Source organism: Phaseolus vulgaris, chromosome 9, assembly GCF_051622355.1.
Source record: "Phaseolus vulgaris cultivar YP4 chromosome 9, ASM5162235v1, whole genome shotgun sequence".
NCBI lineage: Eukaryota > Viridiplantae > Streptophyta > Magnoliopsida > Fabales > Fabaceae > Phaseolus > Phaseolus vulgaris.
In genome coordinates, this window is record NC_143506.1 from 22,773,235 (window position 1) to 22,787,429 (window position 14,195).

Sequence of the window (14,195 nt, forward strand, 5' to 3'; positions counted from 1 at the left end):
AATAAAAGGCTAAATTAGTTTTTTTGTTCTTTTATTTCTGGGAGAACAAGACAAGTCTCTATTGAAAATATATTCTTGGGAATAAAAATCAAAACCGTTATCAGTCAACTTTCTGAACATCAAGATGAGTTATAAATTTCTCAACTTTAAGAAAATTACTTATAATAAATCTCAGTGGGAAAAAATCTGGTTTGTTTTACTAATTTTTTAGTTAAATATCTGTACAAATTATTGAGTTTATAATTTATTTGATAAGTATTGAAAATGATATATAGATATAAACCTTCGTTAAAATAGCAATCAAAACTCTGATATTATTTTACAAAATTTCAATAAAGAAGAACAAAACAGATCATAGATGAAAAAAAAACAAAAATATATAAGAGTAAATATTTTTTCTATTAAAATTAAAATAGATTATTTGAATATATATAAACATTACACTCACTCTAAATTTAGTTAAAGAAAAAATATAAAATAAATAATTAACAAAAATTAGATACCTATAAAAAAAATTAAGAATAAAAAATAAAAAAACAAACAACCAAAAATCATAAAAGACGAAGTAAGATAATTGATATATATTAGCTTTATCCTAAAACTTTGTATACATTTTTTTTATATATAAGATAAGTCATTTGTCTAAAATATACCAAAATTTGGCTTTGTACTCTGAAGGCAAAAAGTATAAAATTATTAAGCTTAAGTTATATTTCGATAAAATATAATTTTTGTAATATACAATTATAATTGCTAAGTGATCATAGAAAAAGTTATGATTGTTCACTTTGTCTGCTAAAAACACCCTATTAGAGAAGCAAAATCCAGCATAATTTAGCCATACCAAATAAACTCTCATATCTCTTAAAAATGGAAGCCACGTCATGAAGAGTAGATCATCTTAGTAATGTTTTGAAAGGCACTATTATCCTCAATAATGCTTTACCAAACCAAATAAAAAGCAAAAGGCACTGATAATTTGTATTAGAAAAACAAAGGTCTTAAATCAAAATACTATACAGATAATAACATGAAATATCAAATGACACGCAAGATATTTGTCAAAAATGAAGGAACAACACATCATAGTTTATGGCAAATAATGTTCTGTGTCTGTTGCTTAACCATAACATAAGCCTCTAAAACTGGGAGAAAAAAAAGTAGGGGGACTGGGTGGGAATTTGGAAGAATACTGTTATATTGAGCAAGTTGATGAAAAACTTCTTCCCTCTTCTTCTTTTTTTCTTCTCTTTTTCGATTTATACATTGTTTAATTTTTAATATTATTTGAAGTTTTCCTACGCGTCCGGTGTTCTCAACTTGCTATAAATAGAGCATTCTTAATGCACTTGTTGGAAGTACAAAATATTCATCTCTTCTAACATCTAAGTATTCAGTAAAAGAACTAGACATGGCAGAGACCATTCGTATGCTTATTGCTGTTTTTGGTACTTCTTCCTTCATTCCTTAGCTTAGAACTTAGGACAACTAATTCTTTGAGTCTTCAAAGAATGTTTTAGTCTTCAAAGAAATTGACTCGTTAGTTCTGTTTTTTTATGCAGGCAATGCAGCTTCAATGTCCCTTTATGCTGCACCAATGTATGTTACATGTTTAACAATATTTCTGCTTTAATGTTCTCCCCTTTAGAGAATGCATAAAGTGTTGAACACTTTTCATGCTTTTCATGTTCAGGGTTACCTTTAGAAGAATTATAAGAAAGAAAAGCACAGAGGAGTTTTCATGCATTCCTTACATCATTGGACTCTTGAACTGTCTCCTTTACACTTGGTACGGTTTACCTGTTGTGAGCTGCAAGTGGGAAAATTTCCCAATAGTCACCGTTAATGGTGTTGGGATTGTTCTCGAGTTATCCTATGTTCTCATTTATTTCTGGTTTACTTCGTCCAAAGGAAAGGTAAGCCAAGTTACTCTCTTCATGCATTGAAAAAATCATTTGCACCATGGTACCTTCTTTTGAATCATATTTCATTATTTTAACTTCCTTGATGTAAAAACAAGTTAGCGACGTGATTTGAGAGATATAACTGTAGTTTTCAGGTCCATTTGTTGCACTTTTTGAAATGAGTAAATGTTGTTGCAGGTGAAGGTAGCCATGACTGCAATACCAGTTGTGCTTGTGTTTTGCATAACTGCTGCAGTCTCAGCTTTTGCATTCCATGATAACCGTCACCGGAAGATTCTCGTGGGTAGCATCGGCTTAGTTGTTTCAGTAACACTGTATGGATCTCCACTCGTTGCGATGGTGAGTGACTCATCTTTGTTTTCCACTGTTCAGATATTCTGTTATTACTAAAGAGTATATTCTTGCTGGTAACTAAAAAATTAAACTAAGTGTCTTTTCCTTTTGTTTCTATGGTTCCTGATAAGGAATCCAATTAAATATGGTAGCTTAAATAATAAGTATATAACTATGTTTCGTTTTTAATTGGTGCAGAAGAAAGTTATACAAACAAAGAGTGTGGAATTCATGCCAATAACTTTATCCGTGTGCTCATTCTTTTCTTCTACACTCTGGCTCATCTATGGACTCCTCATTCGAGATATTTTCGTTGCGGTGGGTTTCAAAATAATCTCTTGGATATTATAATTTCATAAGTTAAAAAACACAGTAATACCAATACTGATATTTTATTTCTCTCACGATGACAGGGACCAAGTGTGCTTGGAACTCCCTTGTCCATCCTGCAACTTGTACTTTACTGTAAATACAGAAAAGGGAGTGTTGTGGAAGAACCAAGCAAGGGAGACCAGGAAAAGGGTAACTTGGAGAAGGTAGACATGGAAATGGGGAAAGTTGAAACGAATGTCACGAATCACATGAACGAAAACTTGTGAAATGTTCTAAAGGGGAAAGGTTGTTGAAGATTTCAGAATGTTCCATTCATATATTCCTTTCTTTATGTTTATTTTCTTTATTTTAAGAGACAATGGTCCTCTTAGCTTTGGATGTATTGTTAGTTCTTAATAAATAGTTTGTTTTATTGTTCAAGCTTTGCTTTACCTGTTTACGTTAACGAAGCCTCATGCTGTAAAAATGGGAAAACTGCAAAAAACCAGATGCAAAAATTAATGTAACTTTCTAGATTTTGGTCCACATTTCTTTTGATTTTCCAGTGCATGTGCCCTTTTGTGTAAAGAAGAATTGGTATGGCAATTTATGAGAGATAAGAATAAAAAACATTGGAGAAATGAGGATCTTTGTTCTTCTAAAGATGGTACTATTCATGGTAGATTTTTTTTATACAGCTGTTGGAAGTTGTATTTCCTCAAATGTGGTAGCATTGGGACAATCATGATTTGGCTATATTGCACATAAAGAAGAATAAAATATGGTTTAAAACAAAGGTGTCTTATGCGGTTAAAAAGATTACTAATGAAAAATGCGTGACCAACATATTTGCTGATCATTCGCCCAAGTTGAAAAAAAGAAAAAAATAAAGAAATTTGCATAGAAGTTTGAACAGACAACTCAGAAACCATGAGTCACTCAAGGGTCAGCAGAGCAACATTCTTTCCGTACATTGCATCGAGCCACGTTATAAGACATGGTTCTTTATTCTGTCATTTCTCCCTTTGCAAAAGGGGCAGGGATTTGTGAAGAAGGTTTTATTCTCTAGTGTCTCCCACAAAAAATACGCCAAATCTTTAATTTACTCATTTTTGTTTTTGCGTTACTTTCTTCATCTAATTATATTTCCACTTTTCGTAATTTATGTGTAATTTAACCTTCTTAATTTCAACTACTTTTATTTGATTTTTTTTAAATTCAACTAAACTATAAGCTGTTTTATCTTATTCAAAATTTTATCTAATGATTAATAGAATTATAACATAAATATGATATATCGGTAATTATATATTTGGATGAATATATATATATATATATATATATATATATATAATTTAAAAATAAATAAGAAGCTTTTATAACATTTTATGTTTTTATTCAAATGTTACATACATTTTATCTTATTAGTGTATGCATATCAATCTAACCGTAGACCTCGACTATATATATCTCTGTTAATTATTAGATGAGGCTATAAGGTAAAAAGCTTAATTTAAATAATTGAAAAATGATAAAGGCCAAACATTAAAAATTAAAACCAATAGCATTGAAATAATACAATATGGTACGAAAAAAAGGTATTTAAGCCTAACGTTTTGTTATTTATATTAGTTACTTAAAATTATAATTTATTAGCTAATAACTTAATCTAAGAATGATTTGATGCCTTCAAATTTTATAATTTAAAATTAGAAATTTTTGAGATGGATTTATATTATACTTTTTTGTTATTTTAACTTGATTCAATATAGTATGTTTTTTAAAATTAGAAATATTTAATGATTAAGTATGAATAATAACAAAATATTTGATAAATAATATTTTACGTACCTGGAGCTTCGTTTAGCTAGGTTTTGATGATTTTGTTAACTGTGTCACGTAAAATATCTGCTATACGTCTTGTATATCACGTAAGTGTTACATCAAGTTAGACGTTATTCGATAAAACAGAGTGCAGACCAGGTCAATCTCTGAAGAGACTTTGTAAAAACAAAACCTATTTTCGTCTTACAAATCATTTACCAACTACAGTGAGTGTGAGATAAGAAGGTTAGACAAAAAATTAACTCATTTACAACACACACACAAAGTACCTGGACAACACAGTCAACGTAAAACCAGGTTGATGTCTTAGCTTGGTTGTTTAACGTGAGATATTTCAAATTGTACAGAATTATTATGGCGTGTTTGATAAGTTCATACTATCAAAACAAACATTTAAGGTGTTTACTCAAACCATTTCTTTATGAAATCTATTAAATAACATTATCGTATGTTCTACATGTTTGATATATAACTCAATCACTTTTTTTTCCAAGTTTATACATCCTTATTCCTTGCATTCAATTAATCCCAACTAATTGACTTTTGTCCCAAGTTTTGGGATTTCTTTCCACATTTAAAATATAAGAAATAGCAAAACAAATAACAGTAAATGTTGAGTACTTTGAGTGAATAAATATTGAAAATTTTTGGAACCCCTTTTTTCCTTCCACTGAAGGAATATTACTTTTGAAGATGTAGCTCAAAATTTGGTATTAGTTGAGAGTGATGAGTTTGGGAATGCTTTTGTACGTGTCCTCACCGGATTTTGCAATTGAAGAGTTGGTGAAGCTTTTGGAAACACAGAGGCTGACTAGTTCTCTGTAAAACGTAGCACTCCCAAGTCACTGCCACCTTTCTCATATGCCCAGACACATGCAAGGGTATAGGGAGATTCTTTGTCTTTCCAGATTTTAATGAAAATCAAACTCCTTATGTCATGGTTGTGGTGTGTGGATTATTATTCTTTGATTGTGTATGTTATTGTCAACTCAGAATTTGCCTCTTCTTCTTTTTCTATGATATTTTACATAAAGAAACTGCATCAGTCAGACGACCAACGAAAGTGGTAATTTGACAGGCATCACCATACATATCACTTGGTGAATCAAAAGAAACTCATATTATTTTGAAAAGCCCACGAATCTTGATCTCCTCTTTCCACGCAACCGCAAGCTCAAATTTTAATATGACTCTATATCTGGAATCGTTGCCGAAATCACATGGCAGTTAGCTATGTGTTCGTCGTATATCTATCTAAAATGTACGATTCCCATTTTTGCAGTTTCTGCATAATGAACACATCCATTTTATCAAACCGATGAACTCATCATGCAGTTCGCAATCAATTCACTTGATCGTACGCTAACCACTGATATCTTCGTGCTCATGCTCATCTCATACCGTTCTTTTTATTAATGAAACTAGCATATTTACACTTCCAATTGTTCTGGTCCTGTTGGTGTGTATCTAGCTTCAACCAGAACAACTATTCGATCAAGGAAAAAAGGGTACTAAATTTTGTTGTGAGCAAAAATAAAGAATAAAGTGAAAAATAAAAGAAACAGTCATGTGCATAGTTGATTGCATGTATATAAATTAATATATATATATATATACATTTATATATATATATACTTATTTAATAAATTTGTATTTAGTTAAAAGTTTTTTTTGCAAGCTTTTGAGGTCACACGAATATTTTTGTTAGTGAGTATTTTAGGTAAACTCTCTACTCAGAGAATAGTGCATAATATAATCGATACTAGATAAAATTCTTCTTACACTAGTAGAAAAATAAAAAAAGAGTGCTCATTATTAAACGCGGCTCAGCGCTTAAACGTATTCGTTAAAAAGTGGTGGTATTTTTGAAATTATTTTGATTTACAAATGCGGTCATTGGGTAAGACCGCATTTGTAAATCACGCGCATTGATTTACAAATGCGGTCTTACCCAATGACCGCATTTGTAAATCATTTTTTACCCTAAAATTTTGAACGCGCCTCAACAGTTTCTCTTCACCGCTTTTCGTTTTCGTTTTCACTGTTGCTCTGCTGGTTCCAGTTCGCGCTTGCATTCATTCCCGTTGGCGTTCTTCTGATTCACATTTGGTAAAACTATTTCATTTTCGTTTTCGATTTCGTTGCACCGATTCGTTTTCACTTTTGTTTTCGTTTTCGTTTTCGTTCACGTTTTGGTTCACTGTTACATTGACATTGCACGCACTCATTCTTGTTTTTTTTCTCCCGTTAGCTTCATTGAGCGCTATCTGCTGCCGCCACCGCTATCTGCTGCTGCCGCTGCCACCAACGAAGGCTTCTCACACAAGGTTGGTGTGGTTTTTTAATTTTTTTTGATTTTTTTTAATGTTATGAATTTTTATTTTTTTTTATGTATTATAATTTGTATTTTTGAATTTAAATTATTCAGTTTAGTTGTATTTATATGTTAGTTTTTATGGATTTTTATGTTAGTTTAGTGTATTTATAATTTGTATTTTTGAATTTATATTATTCAGTATTTATTATAATTTGTAATATTATGTTAGTTTAGTTGTATTTATAATTTGTATTTTTGAATTTATATTATTCAATATTTATTATAATTTGTATTTATATTATGTTAGTTTAGTTGTTAGGTTTTGAATAGAATTATCGTTGTTGTTTTGAGTCCGAAGGTGTTCGACCTTCAGCAATAATACGTGCTGGTATTGAGTTCGGGGTGTTTGACCCTCGTCAAAAATGTTAGATAGAACCCTGATTCTCAATGATTATTGCAGAATATGGATCGAAATTGGATAAATTCTGTTCGTATAAGTGATGAGTACGAAAGAGGAGTAGAAGAATTTATACAATTTGCACAACGTAACGCGATTAATAGTGGTCATGATGGAACAAAGATCAGGTGTCCGTGCGTTAATTGTTTGAATGGAAGGATATTGGATGTTAATTTAATGAGGGAGCACCTGTTATGTGATGGGTTTCTTCGATCGTATACAACCTGGACATGGCATGGTGAATTATTAAATTTACCACGTGTTTCCGTAACTGAAGAATATGTGGGGTCCATCATGGATGAAGTAGTACACGATGATGTAGAAGATGATCGATTGGAAGACATGATTCATGATGTAGGAGTTGAGTCTTTTGCAAAAGTGCATGGATATGGAAGTATGTCAAGCGATGCAGAGACTCCATTGTATCCTAGATCAACTAACTTCATACGGTTGTCGGCGGTATTAAGATTGATGAATTTGAAGGCAATAAACGGATGGACTGATAAAAGCTTCACGGAATTGCTCCAGCTGTTGAAGGATTTGCTTCCAGAGGGAAATACTCTACCTAATCGTAATTACGAGGCCAAAATGATTCTTTGTCCAATGGGTATGGAGTATAAAAAGATACATGCATGTCCTAATGATTGTATATTATACCGGAAAGATTTTGAATTGTTGAAAAGTTGTCCGAGGTGTGGGTTATCACGTTATAAGTTGAAATAAAAAGATGATGATTCTATTGATGAGATGGAAAAGCATGGACCCCCAATGAAGGTTATGTGGTATCTTCCCATCATTCCAAGGATGAAGCGTTTGTTTGCAAACCCAGACGATGCTAAGAATCTTAGATGGCATGCAGATGAGAGGAAATGCGATGGCATGTACCGACATCCAGCTGATTCTATTTAGTGGAAGAAATTTGATGATGAGTTTCTAAAGTTTGGTAAAGAATCAAGAAATATCCGACTTGGTTTAGCTACAGATGGAATGAATCCATTTGGTAATATGAGTACAAATCACAGTTCATGGCTTGTTATATTGGTTATTTACAACTTACCTCCTGGATTGTGCATGAAGCGAAAATACATGATGTTGTCTATGATGATATCCGGTCCGAAACAGCTAGGGAATGACATAGATGTTTATCTTAGTCCCCTAATCGAAGATTTGAAGTTAATGTGGGATCAGGGTGTTGAAGTATTTGACGGATTTGGTAAAGAAACTTCCAGGCTGCATGTCATGTTATTTTGCACCATCAATGACTTTCCGGCATATGGTAACTTATCAGGTTATAGTGTTAAGGGTCATAAAGCGTGTCCAATATGCGAAGAAGACACTGCTTCTCAACAATTGAAACATGGAAGGAAAACAGTATATCTTCGGCATCGGAGGTTTCTTAGAAGTCATCATCCTTACCGGAGGTTGAAAAAAGCCTTTAATGGACACCAAGAGGGTAGTGGTCCACCAACTCCATTAACCGGTGTTGAGGTTTACGAAAAGGTAAATAACATAGACCACATCTTCGGTAAGTAAAAAAAAAAGTCATCTGTGACAAATATTTGGAAGAAGAAATCAATCTTCTTTGATCTTCCCTACTGGTCGAGGTTAGAAGTCAGACATTGTATAAATGTAATGCATGTTGAGAAGAATGTGTGTGATAGCTTAATTGGTACACTTCTTAACATTAACGAGAAGACGAAGGATGGTCTAAATGCTCGTTTATATTTGATTGAGATGAACATACGCGGCGAGTTGGCACCCATAGAAATGGGTAAGCGTACATATTTGCCCCCAGCCTGTTACACAATGTCAAAAGATGAAAAAATTAGTTTTTGTCAATGTCTAAAGGGTGTGAAAGTGCCACAAGGACATTCCTCAAATGTGAAGAGCCTAGTGTCAATGCAAGATTTGAAGTTAATTGGGTTGAAGTCTCATGATTGTCACATCTTGATGCAACAGTTGTTGCCGGTAGCTATCCGTGGGATCTTACCAAAAAATGTTAGACATACCATAACCCGTTTGTGCTCATTCTTCTCTTCCATCTGTTGTAAAGTCATTGATCCCTCAAAACTAGATGAACTTCAAAATGAAATTGTTGTTATCTTGTGTGAATTGGAGATGTTTTTTCCTCCGTCTTTTTTTGACATCATGGTTCATCTAGTGGTGCATCTGGTAAGAGAGGTTAGATTGTGTGGACCAGTGTACTTAAGATGGATGTATCCTGTTGAGCGATATATGAAAATTTTGAAAGGTTATGTGAAAAATCATTATCGTCCAGAGGCTTCAATGATTGAAAGGTACATAGCTGAAGAAAGTATTGAATTTTTTTCAGAGTACATGACAAAAGCAAATCCAATAGGTGTTCCAGCTAATTCATGGCACCACAGGCGTTCTACAACTAAATGTTTACGTGGTGTGAATATTGTAAGCAAATCTCGATCAGAAGTCTTGCAAGCACATTTGTACATATTGAATAACACAGATGAAGTTGTACCTTACATAGAAGCTCATAAAGCCATTGTGAAGGCAAATAACCCAAGATAAGCAGAGAAATGGGTCTTGATGGAACATAATAGAACTTTCATGCCTTGGTTTAAAGATGAGGTGTTCAAGGATTCAACGGCATCAGAGACCTTGACTTGGTTGGCTGCTGGATTGAAGTTTGATGTCATCTCATGTACAGCGTACGAAGTGAATAATTGTATATTTTACACGAAGTCCATGGATGAAAAGAGTACAGTTCAAAATTTTGGTGTTACTCTTGAAGCCGAGTCAATGCAGTTTTTGACTTCGAAAGATACAAATCCAGTACTTGGATCAATGACATACTATGGGTTTATAGAAGAGATATGGGAGATTGACTACACTAAGTTTTCCGTTCCAGTTTTCAAGTGTAAGTGGGTTGACAATAAAAGTGGGGTTAAAATTGATGAATCAGGATTCACACTAGTGGACTTTCGAAAGATAGGGTATCGAGATGAGCCATTTATAATGGTTCAACAAGCATCTTAGGTTTTCTATGTGAAAGATCCTACGTCAGAACATTGGTATGTCGTTTTACACGGGAAAAAACAAGGGGAAGCCATAGATGATATTGAAAATGGCGAAACTCGTTCATTCACACCAATGATAACTAATAAAGATGACGATGTACTTGATGATGTACATGCAACCCGTAAAGACCACAGTGAAGGAATTTACATATAAACATTCAACCCACATGCAACATGTAAATAAACATTTAGAATTTTATGTATTATTTTTATATGATTTTAATTCGATGCACATTAACTAATGTTTGTTACCTAATTTTTTTAACAGAGACATGGATGACGACCAGTTTCCAGTCAGACCTCGATCTGGACGAGGCAATAGAGGACCTACTAGATTGAAGCGTCTTGCATTGAGACGTGCTGCTGGTGAGAAGACACATGTTGACATTGACGTCAACACTGGAGTGGCTTTTGGTCCTAAGGCAGATGAGTTTATGAGCTATCTTGGAGTTGTTTCTCGTGAAAGGCTCTCCATTTTGATTAATTCATGGGATGAGGTTTCAGAGGTTGATCGGAACATGCTATGGGAGGATGTTCTGGTAAGCTTTACATTATTATTGTTATCATATAATGCTTTTTAATATTGATTAATTAATTTTAATTTGATGATGTTATTTTCCAGGCAAACTTTGACATTCCTGATGTGGAACCGCTTCGATCAAAGATATTATCCAATATCGCACTTAAATTTCGTACCTTTAAGTCAAGACTGACTTCGAGATACATTTTTGGCGACCTTAAAGACGAAAATCCATGTTTAAAGTACCAACATATTGATGAAGAGACATGGCATCTTTTTAGAGAAAGCCGTGAAAATGAGGCTTGGATGGTAAGTGAAGTAACTTTTTTGTTTATATAACATTAATAAGTTTATCTTATTTACTTCAGTTTGTTTATTTCAATTATGACAGGATCGTCGGAAGAAAGCTCAAGAGATAGCTTTGAAGAATCTTACCCCGCACGTTATGTCTCGTTCGGGGTATCGAAAACTTGAGCAAACACTGATGGTGGAAAAGGAGAAATCTCAACAGGGGACGTTGTCTGAGAATGTGGAAACAGGGGTCACTTCTCCTCCATCACCACCTTTTCGCCATGTAAAATGGAAGAGGGCCCGAATTAAAAAGTCGGGTGCACCAAGTTCTGAGCAATCCGGGGTTATAATCGAAAAAATTGTAAGTTATTTTTGTTATTTTCAATTTTTTTAAAGCATTAATTATATTAATGATTGAAAATATGATTTTTGTGTACTCTTGCAGGATTCCTTGGAATCTGACGGTAAATTTGTTGTTGAAGGTCGTCACGATATCCTGGTTGAAGCAATTGGACGACCTGAACACTCTGGTCGTGTTCGTGCAGCTAGACAAGGGGTCGGAATTAAACTTTATTTTGGAGTTTCAGAACGGCAGCCATCCTCCTCCTCCAAGAAGGAAACTCAAATGAAGACTAAGTTACGTGAAGAAATAATGGAGGAGATGAGAAAGGAGACTGATTTGATGTGGCTGGAGATGAAAAAGGAGAATGATCGAATGCGACAAGAGTTTCTATCGTAACAAGTTTGTGCTGAGCCGATTGAACCCCTTATTAGTCCCACTCCCAAGAGCACAAAGGGGAGTTGTGCGGCTTCTCCAACATCAGGGGATGATATCAATGGGCAGACAGAGGATTGTGAGCTACTGGTAGTGGGCGGCAAACTTCCTCGGGTGGTGGCACTTGGAAAAGTCTATAAAAACGCCACCACCTTACATAACGTTCCTCTCTCCCCTGATGTGGCGAAGGTAACAGTTGAAAAAGTACGATTTCCTGATGCTCGTGTTCCACTACCTTCAGATGAGGTAACCACTGTGGCCGATGCATTTCAGACATTCGTTGCCTGGCCCAGAGAGCTCATTCGATCTATGCCCGAACCTCATGTAATAATTTCGTTTCATTATATTATTTTTTATTTATATTTATATATTACATATAATTTAATACAAATGTTGTTTATCTTGTAGAAACCTTTTCAGCCACCAAGTCCGAAAAAGAAGCATGAGGTTCCAGTTGACGATCCTATGGCTTCCCTACGTCTCATTGCTAGTCAGATTGGCAATGATCCTTTTCCAGTTCCGTGGGATAATACATTTTTTCAAATAAACACTGAACTGCCACTGATGATTTACAACACAGATTTATCAGAATTTATATCTGGGAAACAGGAGCTCAATATAAGTATAATTCAATTTTTTATGATGTAAGTATCTTTACCTATTATTCAATTTACTTTATGTTAAATTATTATTGATTATGCTTTAACTAAAAACTTGTAGGTTTTTGCATAGAGTCTGTATCACTGAGGGGAAGGAAAATATGTATGGATTCTTAGATCCTGCATATACTAATCCCATTGGACCAAACTCAACTGAGACTCAAGCATACGTCACTAACATCCTGGAAAAAGAGGGAAAACAAATTTATTTATGCCCTTATATTAATGAGTAAGTTTAATTATATGTCATCAATTATTATTATTTCATGTTTTAAATATTTACTAACTCTTTTCATTGATCATATAGGCATCATTGGCAGTTACTTGTCTTATCAATGGTTGATAAGACTGCTGTGTGGTTCTGTTCCCTACACAAGAAGATTCCCACAAAATTTAAGGATATCATTGATACGTAAGTATAGTACAAACTTAACTTTAAATATGTTACTAATTAACCATCTACTAACGAGGTTTTTTGTATTAACCAGTTCATGACGTGGATATAACATCCTAAAAGGTCGATCCAATTCAAATAATTTGAACTACATAAGAGTAAAGGTTTGTAATTTTTTTCTTTCTCTATTATCATTGTTTATCAATATACTGACATATTACTTTTTATTGAATTATAGTGTAATAAACAACCAGGAAGCTATGAGTGTGACTATTACATTATGCAATGGATGATTACCATTATAAGACTAGGTGTTAAAACTGGTTGGAAAGAGGTACTATATATGTTAAATCATTTTTATAATTCTTGAACATATATATATCTAAATACTAATTTATGTCAACTTTGCAATGCAGTTATTCATAGAAGAAACACCAATTAGTGAGAAAGACATTTCATATGTTAGAGATTCTTGGTCCACATATTTCATTAATTTTTATAACTCTAGCATAGGTAAACAATAGTGGTTTTATTATATGTAATTTGATCACTTGTAAATGTACATTTTAATGATTTCAATTGATTACTATATTTCTGTATTTGTCTGGCTGGGTTTGATCATTATGTAGGTTATTAAAATATATGGTTTCTGCACAAAACAAATTGAACTTTAAAAAAAAACACTATTTACAAATGCGGTCATTTACCAAGACCGCATTTGTAAATAGTGATTTATGAATGCGGTTTTTACCAAGACTGCATTCATAAATCCTAAACCCCAAACCCACATCCCTCATTCAGAATAATATACAAATGCGGTTATTTTAGGTAACCGCATTTGTAAATGTGATTTATGAATGCGGTCCTATGACCGCATTTGTAAATTCCAGATTTACGAATGCGTGCTGATCAAATGCGGTTCTATGACCGCATTTGTAAATTTAAAATAGCCGCATTTGTTTTACATATCAGTGTTTGTTTTTTTTGTGTGCAAACTGTGAGGTCACCCCAAGGTTTTATTAGTGAATATTTTGTAGTTTTGCTAAGCCGTGTGAGAGTTATGTAATCTTGTTGTCTCCACGCAAGCTATGAAGTCACACCAAAGTTTGTTTCACTGAATAATTTGTATTTTAGCTCCACTTGGTATGTGTGTAATATGAGGCATACGAGAGAGCATTAGAAACATGGAAGTAAGAAAGTGTATTTTATCGTAATATATATTTTTTTTAAATTTCTTTCCATCTAAATTATTAAATTATAAAATTTAGTATATGATGTGTAATTATAAAAAAAAATTCTAACACACAAAGTGAA

General features: G+C 33.4%; 1 protein-coding gene across 1 annotated transcript; it reads left to right on the top strand.

Annotated features, from left to right (window-relative positions):
- Nucleotides 1-1,092: 1,092 nt before the first annotated feature.
- Nucleotides 1,093-3,011, top strand: SWEET3 (Nodulin MtN3 family protein). The gene is made up of 6 exons (XM_068627949.1): nt 1,093-1,448; nt 1,563-1,599; nt 1,694-1,916; nt 2,103-2,264; nt 2,457-2,576; nt 2,672-3,011. Exons 1-6 carry the CDS (start codon nt 1,412-1,414, stop codon nt 2,855-2,857), a joined length of 765 nt encoding a protein of 254 aa, XP_068484050.1. The 5' UTR covers nt 1,093-1,411; the 3' UTR covers nt 2,858-3,011.
- The last annotated feature ends 11,184 nt before the right edge of the window (nt 3,012-14,195 follow it).